The 16,731-nt window shown below is 35.7% G+C and overlaps 1 protein-coding gene across 5 annotated transcripts in view; it reads right to left on the bottom strand.

Annotated features, from left to right (window-relative positions):
• Positions 1-16,731, bottom strand: part of FOXN2 (forkhead box N2) — a 62,107-nt gene that overhangs the window by 11,344 nt on the left and 34,032 nt on the right. For 4 of the 5 annotated variants that reach the window (XM_036262870.1, XM_036262868.1, XM_036262871.1 and 1 more), the window contains exons 3-4: positions 6,570-6,676; positions 3,838-3,902 (exon numbers count right to left, since the gene is read on the bottom strand). In XM_036262870.1, coding sequence (XP_036118763.1) covers positions 3,838-3,902; positions 6,570-6,676 — 172 coding nt within the window. Of the gene's footprint in view, positions 1-2,473; positions 2,536-3,837; positions 3,903-6,569; positions 6,677-16,731 lie in introns of those variants that run through there. The other variant, XM_036262872.1, reaches the window with a different exon arrangement.

The raw sequence follows: 16,731 nt of genomic DNA, 5'->3' as shown, positions 1-16,731 counted from the left end.
AATTAAAGGAGTTCATCCCCACCAAACCATTATTATATGAAATGATGAAGGGTCTTTTTGAAGAAAAAGATGAAATATATGAACAAACAAAATGGCAATGAATACATATCTATCGACAGTGGAATCTACAAACAAAATGAACAGGCAGAACAGAAACATTCTCATAGATACAGAGAACATTTTGTGGTTGCCAGATTGGGGGGGGGTTGGGGGAATGGGTGAAAAAGGTGAAGGGATTAAGAAGAACAAATTGGTTGCTAGACTAACAAACCTCAAAGAGAAGGGGGTTGGGGGTGGGAAGAAATAAACCAAAGGACTTATATGCATAACCAATGGACACAGACAACAGTGTGGGGAAAGCAGGAGGGGGGCAGGAGTGGGGTGGAGGGGGTCAATGGGGGGAAAATGAGGAACATCTGTAATACATTCAACAATAAAGATTTAAAAAATAGAAAAAAATAAATAAATAAAATAAAAATAAAAAAGTGGAAGCATATACCTTGTTCATGGATTGGAAGAATTAACATCATTAAAATGTCCATTCTACCCAAAGCAATCTCAATGCAATCCCCATTAAAATACCAATGACACCAGACATCAGGTTATACTACAAAGCCATTGTAATCAAAACAGCCTGGTACTAGCACAAGAACAGGCAGATAGATCAATGGAACAGAATAGGGAACCCAGAAATAGACCCAAGACAATATGCTCAATTAATATTTGACAAAGGTGGCAAGAGCATACAGTGGAGTAAAGAGGCTGTCTTTACTGGTGTTGGGAAAATTGGACAGCTACATGTAAAAAAATGAAACTAGACCATCAACTTACACCATACACAAGAATAAACTCAAAATGGATAAAAGACTTAAATGTGACTCATGAATCCATAAAAATCCTAGAAGAAAATGTAGGCAACAAAATTTCAGACATCATACGCAGAATTTTCACTGATACATCACCCAAGGCAACAGAAACAAAGGAGAAAATGAACACATGGGACTACAAACTAAAAAGCTTCTGCACAGCAAAAGAAACCACCACCAAAATGGAAAGGCAACCAACTGTATGGGACAGCATAATTGCCAACAATACATCAGATAAGGGGTTAATTTCCAAAATTATAGAGTGCTCATACAGCTCAACAAAAGGAAGACAAAGAACCCAATTTAAAAATGGGCAGAAGAACTAAACAGAAACCTCGCCAAGAAGGACATACAAATGGCTGAGACATATGAAGAAATGTTCAACATCACTAATCATCAGAGAGATGCAAATTAAAACAACAATGAGATATCACCTCACACCTGTCAGAATAGCTGTCATCAACAAATCATCAAACAACAAGTGTTGGCGAGGGTGTGGAGAAAAGGGGACTCTAGTACACTGCTGGTGGGAATGCAGACTGGTGCAGCCACTATGGAAAACAATATGGTGTTACCTCAAAAAATTAAAAATTGAACTGCCATTTGACCCAGTGATCCCACTTCGAGAATGTATTCTAAGAAGCCTGAAACACCAATCAGAAAGAATATATGTACCCCTATGTTTGTAGCAGCACTATTTACAATTGCGAAGATCTGGAAACAGCCCAACTGTACATCTATAGATGAGTGGATAAAAAAACTGTGGTATATATACACAATGGAACACTATGCAGCTGCAGGAGAGAGAGAGAGATGTCTTATCTTTGATAAGACATGGAGGGACCTGGAGAGTATTATGCTAAGCAAAATAAGCCAATCAGAGAAAGACAAATACCACATGATCTCACTTAGTTGTGGAATATATGAGCAAAATAAGCTGATTAACAAAACAGACCCAAAGACATAGAAAGGAATATGGTTCAGACTGCCAACCTTCAGAGGAGGGGTAGTGATGAGATAACCAAAGAACTTATATGCATATATGTGAAACCAATAGACACAGACAATAATGCTGGGGTGGAGGGGCGGGATAGGGGGAAGGGTGTCTAGGGGGATAAAAGGAGAAACATCTGTAACAAAAATAAATTAATAAAAATTGCAAAAAAAAAAAAAGTGCCCATTTTTAGATGTTACATGAGGCCATAAAGAAAAAAAGAAAACAATTACTCATATAATAAATGTTTCATCTTTCAGTGTTGTATTTTTCAAACTTTTCCTTAGAAAACAGTTTAAAGAGAGAAGTAAATATCCTCAGAAATCTTTAAAAATGTCCTAAAGCAACTTGATTTAAATATATATTTTCTTAAGTTTTTGTGAAGTTGTTTGTTTTTCTCTTAAACCCCACGAGAATTTTATATTCTATTTCATGACAGACCTGCATTTGTTTTACTCCAGAATACCAACCACCCTCCCCACCATGTTACTTATTACTAGGGGAAGAGGCCTACGACTTATGAATATAGAGGTGAACAAAAATAAGGTGTTAGTAGCACTGGGGAGATGATGCATAATATTTACAAATCATTAAATGAAAGAGAAGTACCTACACTCTAATTATAAAAAAAGGTGATTGAAACTATCAGGAGAAACTTGTGAAAGTTTCTGCTCCCTGCAGGAAAAAAACAGAATTTAGATGGAATGGAAAGAGAGTAAGACAAGATTCTAAATAAACCTCCGAATTCAGAAAGAAAATGTTCTCAAAATATGTATATAAACTGAGCCTGAAAGAATAAGGGTCAGAAATTAATGAGGTAATAAAAAGATGAAAGAAGTTTCAACAATACATAAATGTAAAGAGAAAGAACATTTATCCATCAGGTAATAGATAAATAGATAATTACCTTACGTTAAAGCCAGAATGTATCTGAAGTGGACTCCATATCTGTTAAACTTCTTTGCCAACTTCTCTTAAGCTTTTTCACATTCTCTGCCTCCTCTATTTTTATAGCTTAGTGTAGTTTCAAAGAAATAATATGTCTCTGATACACAGAAATGCTTTTGGTCTGTGAATTTCTATTTTCAAAAATCATAGAAATTTCTCTAGGCTCCAAAGCAACAAAGTAATTTATGTTAATAAATTACTAATGTATAATATAAATTATGAGTAGGGGGAAAATCTCACTAATTCAAAATTTTTATATAGTTTCAAAGAGAATTTAAAAAAATTTTTAAAGTTAACTTATTGTCTTCTTCAAGTTCTTTTAACTTAAATAACCTATAAAAAATACTCTGAACTATATTTAACTCAGGGGTTGGCAAACTTCTGTAAAGGGTCAGTAAGTAATATTTTAGGCTTTGTGGACCAAAAGGCAAAACCAAGGATACAATACAGAGGTTTCTGTTGCCAACTACTTAACTCTGCTGTTCCAGAAAATTTCCACAAGCATGGAAATATTATTTTTATTTTTTCAAACACTTACAAGTATAAAACCATCCTTAATATACAGGCCATACAAAAATGGTTGGCAGGCTAGTTATGTTCCATGGGTCATAGATTGCCAACTCCTATTCTAGCCTAAACCGTACTTGAAAAGATAACTCTCTACTGATAATAGTACTGAGAAATATTTCCCTATTTTCAAAGAAAAATACACATAAAAGGAAGTTAAAATGGGATATAAAACTGTATATAGTATGAGCCTAGTATTGGGAGAAAATATATGTCTCTGTGTGTGTGTGTGTCTATGCATGCACACAAACATGTCTACTCATGTATAAAGCATAAAAAGGACCAAAGCAATTATATAAAATGTTAACAACAGAATAAAGGGTTTTGGTTTCTTCTTTGTAAGTGTTTTTATTTTCCAATTTTTCCACAATAAACATAATTGTTTTATAAATAGAAAACCAATTTTTAATCCTAATTTTTTATCTGAGTTTTTATGATTTAAAATACTGATCTTACACATACCTTTGAGGGTTTGCACCTGATTCTGTTTGAGTACAGAGCTTAAGTAGTGAGGTGATAAAGAGCCACTGAAAAATAAAGAGATAAGACACATGTGCTTATAAAAATCTTAAATTTTTTACAGAAATTAGTCACAAACTCAACTAATTTCTAAAACAACAACAACATAAACCCCACAAACTATTTTACCTTGTTTTCTTTGTTTAATACTACTCAGTTTAGAAAGAGTCTGCCAAAGCAGAAAGAGCATAATATCCAAGATTAAATTATAACTATTTTCATGTTCTTAGGCAAAATAATTAGTCTTAAAGTTAATTTCTTAGCTTCTTTCACCTGTAAAATAGGAATAACCAAACCTCCCACATAGGGTTGCTCTGCTAATGAAATAAGGACAATGCATTTAAAATGCTTAGATCAACAAGCAATACATAATAGTTACTATTTGGTGTTGTATTGGATGCTTAAATTTGACATTATGTCTCTCTATAGGTGTTACCACAAAAACGAAAGTGTTTATGTCCTGACTGGTTTGACTCAGCAGTTAGAGTGTCAGCAGTTGGAGGGACGGCCAAACGGTCACTGGTTTGATTCCTGGTCAAGGGCACGTACCTAAGTTGCAGGTTTGATCCCCAACCCCGGGGTCATGCGGGAGGCAACCAATCAATGTGTCTGTCTCACATGGACATTTCTCTCTCCCTCCCTCTCCCTCCCTTCCACTCTATCTGAAAATCAGTGGAAAAATATCCTTGGGTGAGGGTTGACAAATAAAAAAGAAAGTGCTTATGAAAACAAATGTTTAAGGAACACTGTATGGTGATGGTGCAAAACAGGTTAAGATCCTGATTTTATTAGTAAATATCATTATCACATTCAACTTTCTATATTCATAAAGAGATGACCAATTTCTTTTTAATATCAAAGATTAAAACATTTTTGGAACAAACTACTTCTGTTTTTTGGAGTTTGTGATAGTATAAGAAATCTGTTTTCTAACTAAATTAAAAGTCTATTCCCTGTTCACAGTTTTACATACACTATCTCATTCTCCTCCTCAGAATTACCAATTATGATATGAAAGGGCCATACAAAGGCATATCAGATGAAACTTCCATTTTGGAAAATAATGAAAATGAGAAAATATTTCTAAAAATATTAAGGTAATGTTTTAAGATAGAGATTATAACCTTTATTCCGTCGCTGTTTTATCTACCTATTTTTAAGCCATAAAATCATCTTTATTTGATAGTTAAAAATATAAATAGGAAAAGGCAACATATCAAAGGCACAATAAAATGTATTTTTGATGGTATACAAAAAACTGTGCCAATTCTCCCATTTAATCTTTAATTAAAAAAAATATAGCATAGCTAAATAAAACACATAGTGACCATCACAGAACTTACCATTAGTTTCTAAATTATCATCATTTAAAAAAAAATATTTTTTCTTTATTGACTTTAGAGAGAGAAGGGAGAGAGAGAGACAGAAACATCGATGAGAGAGAACATCGACTGGCCGCCCCCTGCATGCCCCCCACTGGGGACCAGATCCACAACCTGGGCATGTGGCCTGACTAGGAATTGAACCTGCGACCTCTCGGTGCATGGGTCGACTCTCAACCACCAAGCCACACCGGCTGGGCAATTATTATCATTTTTTGAATATAATAATTATCCAGATAATAATTAACTGGAACATAAGCACCAAAATTAACTAATAAAGACAACTCCTAAACAATGAGGATATAATCTGATTTTCAGATTTCATTCCTAAGAATAATAAACCACTCAATAGCTCTTGTTACAATAATCCTTTTACTTACTAATATGGTAAATAAATCTAAAATCTCTAAGATTACACACACACACACACACCTTTATATATAAATTTCAGCTTTAGATGTAATACTTTTTTACTGTATTTCAGCTGCCTCTAAAAGTTATCTAATAATATTTTAAGAAACTAGTATATGAAATGGTGATAATTGTTGTAGCTGAGAGTTCATTATAACTTTCTCTCTACTTTTGTGTATGAAAATTTCCATTTATTATTTTATTAAAGGTTTACAATTTTTTCAAAAATCAAATGAACCATTATAAACAACTCTTAAAAGTATCTTGACAAAATCTGGCACTTTTAACTCTAATGAATTTACATAATAGAATTCAAAAAGATTCTGAAGGCTTCTCTAGAAAATGGAAACAAAATAAGATTTAAGGAGGTCTTATTTTCAGATGTGACTTAAAATGGGAAAGCTTTAAGACCAATAGGAGTCACTGAGTTTGAAAACAAAAGACAAGGAAATATATTACAACTGTATTTACCAGCACAAACAAAACAAAATGTTACAATGACAAACTGTTAATCATCTTATTTAAAATTTTTAAATATACTTTTAATTTCCCACATCATTAGGTCAACATTAGTATTGCAGACAATTAAAATGATTTAACCTTTTGTACCTAAACTAACAAAACTTTCTTTAGAGTTTAGTTATAATATATTCAATAATGACTACATTTTTCAGAATTTATGTTCTTACCTATCCAATATCCTGTTTCCTAATAACACAAATTAGACTGTAAGTAAAATTGCCTTAGGCTAATGTCTTATCCATAAATAATTCTCTATACAATAAAAAAAATGTCAAACTCCTAAAACTTTGTTGAGTTTCTCCATCTCATACAAGAAAATCTTATAAATCACCACTGACACTTATATGGAAGATCCTGTACCTTTCTGGGGATGTTAATGCTGAGGGAAAAGGTTGCTTCTTCAGTGCTTGCATAAGGTTGGGCTTATACTCTGGATCAACACACCATAAGGAACCTTTCCCATTAACCTAGAATAAAGTACACAAGAATTAATAACCTGAAACTTTAATCTGTGAAAATGATACAATCCCAAATTATGGAGTGAAGAGCATGGAGGGGGCTGTACAAAGTGGCTCTCCATGCGTTAAAATGTCAATAAATGTTAGCCATTATTACTGTTATTGAAAAATTAAAAAGAAAAGGAAACTTTCTATACATCATTTCCCCAAAACTGTTAGGGAATATATCAATTAAATGAGGCATCAAAGAATAATTCTGATTTTTTAATGGCATTAACAGCAAACAATTTAATGAAAAGTGTGGCGAAAGTCTCAAAACGTCAGTGACTGAGATATGAAAAAGATTCTTGTAAAAAATATAAAAGCCCTGGAGGTGGCTCAGTTTGTTGCTGCGTCATCCCCTACACCAAAAGATCATGAGTTTGATTCATAGTCAGGGCACATTCCTAGGTTTTGGGTTTGATCCCTGGTTGAGGCACATACAGGAGGCAATAAATCGATGTTTTTCTCTCTCACATCGATGTTTCTCTCTCTTTCTCTCTCTCTCAATATATCCTTGTGTGAAGATTAAAGTATATATATACGAGGAAGAAGCATCATTGCTTCCCTCAAGATGATTTAAGTTTCAACATTTGAGGACTTCTGGATAATATGGCAATGAACACAAAAACCTAGATAGAATCTAAAAATAATGGAATTTATATGATTCCTGGAAACTAGAGAAACGATAAGTAAAAGTGCCTACTAAATTACAAATGGTAGGTGCCTGAAAGAAAGGCTACCTGATCTACAGTTCCCATAATTCGAAGAAACAGCTTATCAAGAAGATAAGTAAACAAGATACCTAAAGAACCTCATAAATATTATCTAACCTGCAGGGGAAAGGCCAGGCTATGAGATAATTCCTTGGAATAGGTTTCAAAATGCTGCATATTATACCTCCCTCATACTTAAATCAGACTACGTATTAACAGATTAAACAATCTAAACAGTCCTGCTATAATGAAACCTGCTTATGTGGTGTCCCAAAGTTATTTGGCACAGAACCTCTTTCTCCCAGATACTATTTAAGGAGTTAGTTTTCTGTAGAATACCTATGAGAAAAACTGATGTAATTACTGAATTCTTATAGAATATACTTTCCAAATATTAATGGGGGGGAAAAACCTACGAACATTGATTGGGCCATGAAGAAAAATTAATTCCCCTTTAAAGATCACAATTTTAGACTCCAATAAAAAAGAAAATAAACATTAACAATTCCATAACAACAAAGTTCTCTGACCACTTGGAAATTTATAAACACTCCTAGATTAAAAAGCTATCCAAACTACAATTGCAGGTTATCTATAAATAAAGGGTATAAGAAACACTGTTGTATCAAAACTAAGCAGCTATGGCCAAAGCTCTACTTAGAGGGAAATTTACATTCTCAGATACTTTCCTTCTTTTTTTAAAAAAAAATATTTTCTTTATTGATTTTAGAGAGAGGAAAGGAGAGACAGAGAGAAACATCAATAAGAGAGAACAATGATTGGCCACCTCCTGCATGCCCCTCACCGGGGATTGGGTCCACAATCAGGGCATGTGCCCTGACCAGGAATTGAACCAGCGACCTCTTGGAGCATGGGTTGGTGCACAACCAGTGGGCCACACGAGCCGGGCAACAGTTTCACTCTTAAGGATTGAAATATCTGAAACAAATTTTTGTTACATCTACGGGGTGGGGAAGAGAAAAATTATACAATATTTCATCATGTAAATTTTTATATAAAATCATATAAAAAGAAAATTGAGCCCAGGCTGGTTGCCCAGTGGTTAGAGCATCGGCCTGCAGTCCTGAGAGACCTGGGTTCAGTTCCTGCTAAGGGCGCGTAACTCGGTTGCCGTTTGTCCCTGGCCCTGGTTGGTCATGCGGATGGCAGCCACGCGATGTGTCCCTTTCACGTCAATGTTTCTCTCTCTCTTCCTCTCTCTCCCTCCCACTCTATCTGAACAACAACAAAAAGAAAAAATGTCCTTGGGTGATGATAAAAAAAAAAGAAGAAAATTGATAAATATATAAACTAAAAATTAGGAAAAGAATAGAATTGATAAATAAATTCAAGAGAGTATTTAAGAAACCATCAATATCCTATACACAGTAGTTGAGCTAGTCAAATGAAATAACTGAAGGGGCCTGGCTGGGTAGCACAGTTGATTAGAGCATCATCCTGATACACCAAGGTTGAGGGTTTGATCCTAGGTCAGGGCACATGAGGTGTCAGCCAATGAATGCATAAATGGGTGGAGCAACAAATCAACGTTTCTCTTTCTCTTTCTCCGTACCTCCCTCTCCCTCTCTCTCTCTCCCTCCTTCCCTCCCATTTTCTCTAAAAAAAAAAATCAATGGAAAAAGATATCCTTGGGTGAGGATTAACAACAACAAAAAATAACTCAAGCCCTGGCCGGTTTGGCTCAGCGGTTAGAGCATCGGCCTGCGGTCCAGAGAGACCAGGTTCGGTTCCCACTAGGGGCATGTGCCTCAGTTGCAGTTTGTCCCCGGCCCTGGTTGGGCCATGCGGGTGGCAGCCACTCGATGTATCCCTTTCACGTCAATGTTTCTCTCTCTCTCTCTCTCTCTCCCTCCCACTCTATCTGAATTTTAAAATATGGAAAGGTGTCCTCGGGTGAGGATTAAAAAAAAAAATAAGTAACTCAAAAACTTTAGGAACTATCATATCACCCATTCACTCTTCCTTCGAGATAAAACTTTCCTATTTCCTTAGCGGAACATCCCTACCTGCACATACTGAACAGAAGCCCAACTACATGCATATTCCTACAAATGTACCACATTTACACAGAGCTTACACACAGAATTCCACAGCTACACAAGGAGGAAGTCCAAAGGCAATCTCATTCACTTCCCCTGAGCTAAACCCAAGCTAAACACTATCTGTACAGTGGTTAAGAGAGCAAACCTTGGAGCTAGACTGCTTTACTTTAGAAACTGGTTCTTATCACTTAAGAGCTGTGTAACCTTTAGAAAAATGACTATGTTCTTTGTGTATTAGTATGCTCAAAATATATCTCTATATAAATTGTACCTACTTCAAGAATTACTATATTATAAAAGTGCTTAGAACACTTCCAGATACATAATCACTCAATAAATGTTGGCTACTACATATTTTTTTCTCTACAAATGTAAAAAAATAAGTTGTAAGTATAACCTGTCCCCTCTCCCACCATGTGATGTACAAAACTTTCTCAGATCTCAGAACTAACTCAGGAGATTAGTGAAATACAAACTATTAATTTGTTTTTTATAGTACACTTTTTCTATTTCAAAAACCCTTTCTTTAATTTGATTTACATTAACAATTACTTAGACAATAAAATTTACATGGTTTCTGTTTCCCTGCTCCTTGTTGTTTGTATAAAATATTTTATAATATAAGCTATGACAATTGCTGAAGATTTGATGTGACGAATTTCAGAGTGCTTCCATTTCCCAAAATCTTTTCCAAGGTATTATTAGCCTATTACTGAGGCTCTTTTGTCTTTGAATATCATGTCATAATTATTATGGTAGAAAGACACAATGAAAGAACACTTCTGCAGGTTTAAAAACTGAGGTCCTAGCCCTGGCCTGTTAGGCTCAGCAGTTAGAGCATCAGCCAGCAGACCAGAGTCGCAGGTTCGATCCCAGTCAAAGACAAGTACCTCAGTTGAGGTTTGTCCCAGGCCCTGGATGGGGTCGTTTGGGAGGCAAACCAGTTGATGTGTCTCTCTCACACTGATTTTTCTCTCTCACCCCCCACCCCTTGCTCTATCTAAAGATACAGAAAATATGGATTAAAAAAAAAACACTGAGGTCCTGGACACTTTATTGATCAGCTATGTGATACTGAACAAATCATATCTCTGAGTCAGTTCTCTCATGCATAATTTACCTATAAAATAAAAAACCAGGCCATTTAACTGAGTTGTGATGAGATTCAAAGAAGGTAATTTATACATGAGTGACAGAGATTCAAAATAAGTGAATACTATGGGGTTATTCTGAAATTGGCATACGTATATTAAGAGTTTATATGGTTTAACAACAGTATACTCCTATTCCTTTACTTCTAAGAGATGAGGGAGTTTTAAAAAATTAACAGTAAGAACAAAGTCAATTCTGAATAAGAGGCAAAAGGTAGTAAAGAATAAGAGATAAACTAAATTTAGAAGGAAAAATGTTCCTGTCTTAGGAAAAGTATGGTAATTGAATATAAGGTAGTTTTTAACATCCTAGCAATTTAAATGCATAGGAAAAGAAAAACCATGAGTGGCATATCACACTGTATTATAGAAAAAAATATACCATGTATCAGGCAAAAGTTTTTTTTTTAGTCTTCAGCGGCAAGATATCACATGAACTATGGTAAACAAGTATTTGAAATTGTTTGTTTTTTTTTCCCCAAAGGAAGTTAAGTTTTACTAAAACATTTTTAGATTAAACAATGGAACTTCTTAAATTAGATATATATCCAGTCACTTGGCCCAAATGATAAATGTTTTGATAAGGAAACAAAATTATAAAATGTTAGCACCCACAACATCCTTTGCCCCCCAAACCACTCTAGTTTCATAGAGAAAAATATATCATATATTATTTTTCATACATTAAGACAATTACTTTAATAATTCTAGCCATGTTTTATCTTGGTATTCCTGAGATTACACTCCTAGAAACTATTTAGTTCAAATTTACTTTTCAAATGCTATTGTGAGAATTGCTAATTGTTTTGATAATGGTAATATCGCTATTTCCTTGAAACAGCAAATTAGAAGAACTGGTACTGAAAACTTGCAGTTCAGGGCAGTTAAGTATCTTGAATAAGGTCTCCAAATAACAGTCTGGTTTATGTTACCATGGCAGCACTTCCTTTCACTGGTCTGTTCACAAACTCTCAGTAACAAGAGATAAAACTATGTATTTGCTAATCTGTTTTAGAGTCTACAGCAAAAAGGAATTTATTTTTAATTAACTCACTTAAAAACTCTGCCTCTTCCTTATTGTTCTTGGGTGGTAGAACACAAATAATAAAGTTTTAAAAGTTAAGAACTGTTTTAAACTCAATTTGCATAGAACAAGATAAATCTTTTGTGCAATGAAAACAGGAAATGCGTATTCTCTCGCTATTATGCATTTTGGAACTTTAAGGCTTCAGAACTTATTTGGTCGAGAACCAATGAAGGTTTTGAAGAAATGAACTGAATTTTTAAAAGATTTATCTTAATGGAAGTTGTAAATAATAGATTGAGAGAAGAGGCAATGTTCACTATTAATGAAATGTTCTTCTTCCGTACTTGCCCTATACATTTTAGTAGAATTCCCCCTCCTGACTACCTTTTCAGTGGTTTTTAGAACCACTGAATTAAAATGAATTAACTAATTAGAAATGACATTCATAACTCTTGCTTATAGCATGAACTTTTATAGTGGTTAGCATGACTTTTTCCCCCTGGGATTCAGCTATTGAAACAAGTCATCATCATGCAAATGTACAGAGTAAAATGTACTAAACCAGGTAAAATGTCGAATTTCATATTTCCCAGCTAAAATTCCACAAGTACAATGTTTTATTTTGGTTTTAAAAAATTTAGGAAAGTAGATACAAGGCTTGGATGTTAATGTTTACATCATTAAAATAAAACAAACAAACAAAAAACATGTCTAACTTTTGTAATTTTAAAATCCTGAAGCAGAACAAAACAAAGCCAAGATTTTTTAGACCTGTCTTTTGAGAGTAGTAACTATGGTATGGATGATAGAGGGGAAATCTAAACAGCAGTTATACCAACTGATTAGGTATCATTTACCACTTTGTAGCTTGACCTAGATCTTGCCATCTTGCTTTCTTTTCTTTTTATTAATCCTCATCCTCAATATGGTTTTACTGATTTTTAGACGAAGAAGGGAGGAAGTGAGAGGAAGAGGGAGAGAGGGAGAGGGAGAGAGGGAGAGAGGAGGAGAGAGGGAGAGGGAGAGAGAGAGTGAGGGAGGGAGAGAGGGGGAGGGAGAGGGAGAGGGAGAGGGAGAGAAACATTGATGAGAGAGAGAAACATCGATCGGCTCCCACACAGGTCCTGACCAAGGATCGAATCCAAAACCTAGGTATGTGCCCTGATTGGGAATCAAACTACAAACCTTTTTTGGTGACGGGACCACACTCCAACCAACTGAGCTACCCGGTCAGGGCCATCTTGCCTTCTTTTTGAGATTATCATCTCAACGTCTAGTCATTAGAAAAGTGCTGTCAAGGCTGCCAAATTAATTTCCAACATTTAATGGAAGTAAGTATAACCTTTGACAGATTAGAAGAGAAATACTATCATTTTGAGGTACTGATTTAGTTAGTATTTCATAAATTTAAAAATCATAAATTTTCCTAATCCTCACTTTCTGTGTCCAAATTTCAGACATTTAAGCAAAGTGGTCTATTAATTTTTGTGAAGACTATCACCTATGATTTCCTTCCCTCCAATCTGATTTGTGGTGATAGCTTGATAATCTTGTCCCAATAATTAATCATTTTTATATGTATCCTTGTATTCTTTATTATCGTACAACACGACTTCTTTCTCTTTATCATACTCTCCCTATACTCTGGACTTTATGCTTTCCTGTTCACTAGGTCTCACTTTCTTAATTCCTTTCTTTCTCTGAGCATTCAAAAACACTCAGGTTAATTATATAAATAATGCATACATTAAAAAATTATAGACAAGCCCTGGCTGGCATGGTTAAGTGGTTATAGCATCGACCCATGCACTGAAGGGTCTCAGGTTCAATTCCCAATCAAGGGCACGTACCTGGGGTGCAGGTTCAATCCCCAACCTCAGTTAGGGCACATGCAAGAGGCAACCAGTTGATGTGTCTCTCCCACATCAATGTTTCTCTCTCTCTCTCTCTCTCTCCCCTTCCCCTCTCTCTAAAAATCAATGAAAAAAAACATCAAGTGAGGATTAACAACAACAAATATAGACAAGAACAGGTCCCTTTTGATCACTACCACAATCATACCACACTGAACATTATTCCACAACTTTTATTACAAATAATACCACAGTGAATTTTTTTTTTTTTTTTATCCTCACCCGAGGACATTTTTCCATTTTTTGTACAGATAGAGTGGGAGGGAGAGAGAGGAAGAGAGAGAGAGAGAAACATCGACGTGAAAGGGACACATCGAGTGGCTGCCACCCGCACAACCAACCAGGGCCGGGGACAAACTGCAACCGAAGTACGTGCCCTTAGTGGGAACCGAACCTGGGTCTCTCTGTACCGCAGGCCAATGCTCTAACCGCTGAGCCAAACCGGCCAGGGCTGAATTTTTTTTTTTAATCCTCACCCGAGGATAGAGTTGGAGTGAAGGAGGGAGTGAGGAAGAGAGTGAGGAAGGGGAGAGAGAGAGGGAGAGGGGTAGAGAGAGGGGAGAGAGAGACAGACAGAGAAAGAGAGAGAGAGAGAGAAATATTAATGTGAGAGAAATACATTGACTGGTTGCCTCTTGCACAACCCTGACCAGAGCTGGGGACCAAACTGAAACTGAGGTACGTGCCCTTGACCGGAATTAAACCTACCACTCTTTGGTCCATGAGCCAAGACTCTAACCACTGAGCCAAACTGGCCAGGGCAACAGTGAATATTCTTATATACATCGTCTTGCATGCGAGTATGAATGTTACCCTAGGTGAGAAATCAGAATCAAATCCACTAGATGAAAGGATATGCACATTTCTAATTGTAATAATTTCTGCCAAGTTGCTTTTAAGTACAGTCATACTAATTTACACTCATTTGTAATCAATGGTATGAAACTATTAATATTGATTTATTTCTCCATGTCAGCTTCATCTAATTTGGTACTAGCAAACATTTAAAATTTTTTTATTCTAATAGGTAAAAAATAGTCTTTTGTTTTTTTAATTTGTCTGTCCCTGATTAACAGTGAGGATGAACATCTTTGCATATGTTTATAGCCATTTGTATTTCATCTTCTGTGAATTGCCTGTTCACATTCTTGCCCATTTTTCTAAAAGGTTTTCTTTTCCTTATTGAATTAGTGTGCTGCTGATTGTAAACATCTCATCAACCTCACATACAATGTTGGTAGCTTGAAACTGGCCATGATGGAAATATCTGTATGAAAATCTGCAAAAGCAGAATTCCTCACGCCCACCCAACTGTTAAACATTTCCTAGCACACCATTGATTATATTTTGATCCTATTCTTTTGGTTGCTACTTGTCCCAATGAATTCTTCTTAGCCAATCATTTCCAAATTTTCTGCAACATTTGACACTATTGCTCATACACACTTAACTTCCTTGGCTTCCATTACACTCTTCTTTTCCTAGATTTTTCTACTGAAAATCAATGCTGACTTCCACACTTAGAGCTTTAATCTCACAACATCACCACTACTCCTGTAGCATATTTCTAAATACCTAGTAGATAGTTCACCTTTTATGTCCCACCATAAGTATAAACACAATCTAGAAAGAATTAAGTGATATAACTAAAAAATAAAATTTAATGATGCACAATGGAAAAGACATATCCAAAATTTCCAACACTTTCAGTCATCTGAAAGGAAAGTTAGAGTGGGGCTGGGTGAATACGCTTCCAAGATGACTCACTCACATGGCTATTGGCGGGAGGCCTCATCTCCTTGCCGCATGGATCTCTCCATAGAGCTACTTAGGTGTCTTTCATATATGGCAGCTGGCTTCCCATAGAACAAGTTATGCAAGAGCCCAAGATGGAAGCCATAATTTTTATGACCTAGCCTCAAAAGGCATGCTCCCTCATTTCCACAATATCCTTTTGGTTACACAATTCAGCCCTGGCCATGAATGTAGACTCTACAAGGCCATGAATACCAGAAAGCAGGGTTCATTTAAAGGCCATCTCGAAGGCTGACTATGATGGAGATTGATCCTTTGAAATTACTGAGACTTTTTTAATGGCCTACTACATAGTTGGTCTTTGTAAAATATTCCATGTACAGTGCAGAATGTGATACACATAGCAATTTGTTACATGGCAATAAATAACTAATACAACTTTCTCTAAGTTAGCTATAAGATGATCATATATCCTAATATCTTGCTACCCAGGATGGACTAACAGCATCAGGATTACCTGGTAGCCTGTTAGAAATAAGAGCCTCATTCTGCACCCTAGATTTGCTAGATCATAACCTGCATTTTAACAAGATCCTTAGGTGATCAGCTGGTACATTTAAGTTTGAGCAGTACTATCCCAGAAAATATTTCAGTCACCTAAAAATATAATGACTTACTCTTTATCTTTTATTTCACATAAGAATAGACTTCTGCTGCCAATTAAGGTACAGTAAGCCGTAAGAGAACATCACTTCCAGCCTAACAACAACAAACCAAAATAATCTACAAAATCATAATTTTATGAGTCCATCTGAGAGCTAAAGCTGCAAGACAACTGAAAGAACTGAATTCTAAACTGTGACAGGGCCCTGTCAGGAGAGAGAGAACATGCGAACTGTTTTACCGTTGCAGAGCATGGAAGAAATGGTAGTCATAAAGAAGGTAAAAAAAATATATATATTCAAAATTTAATAAATTCTTAAAAGTCAAGTGTGAGCTAGCAAAATAAGTTTGCATCCCTGGCATTCCCAAATAGGAAAAGAGTCTGCGTCCACTAGCCAGCATTTTTTCATGGGCCTCCATCCTGTGCTCCTGAGAAAGATTGTAGACAGGGTAGGAGACCTAAAAGAGACACTCTTGGAAATGAAGATAGATGTACAGAATCTGCCAAGGCCAGCTCATCCATGCTACAGGCCCTAAATGAGTGTAAGGTGAAATCAGGTGTCCCTATGGGATAGGCACAGAACCTTCCTACACTCTGGACAAAGCTCCAATATGAAGCAAAAGCTGTCTGTTACTGAGAGGGAGACAAAATACCCTACCTACCTCAGTCTCAGGCAAAGAATGACTGCTGCTAGAAGAGAAATACAAAATTGAGCTATTTTCATACATCACTGACA

Source organism: Molossus molossus, unplaced genomic scaffold (genome assembly GCF_014108415.1).
Source record: "Molossus molossus isolate mMolMol1 unplaced genomic scaffold, mMolMol1.p scaffold_m16_p_15, whole genome shotgun sequence".
Taxonomy (NCBI): Eukaryota; Metazoa; Chordata; class Mammalia; order Chiroptera; family Molossidae; genus Molossus; species Molossus molossus.
This window is presented reverse-complemented; position numbering and strand designations above follow the sequence as displayed.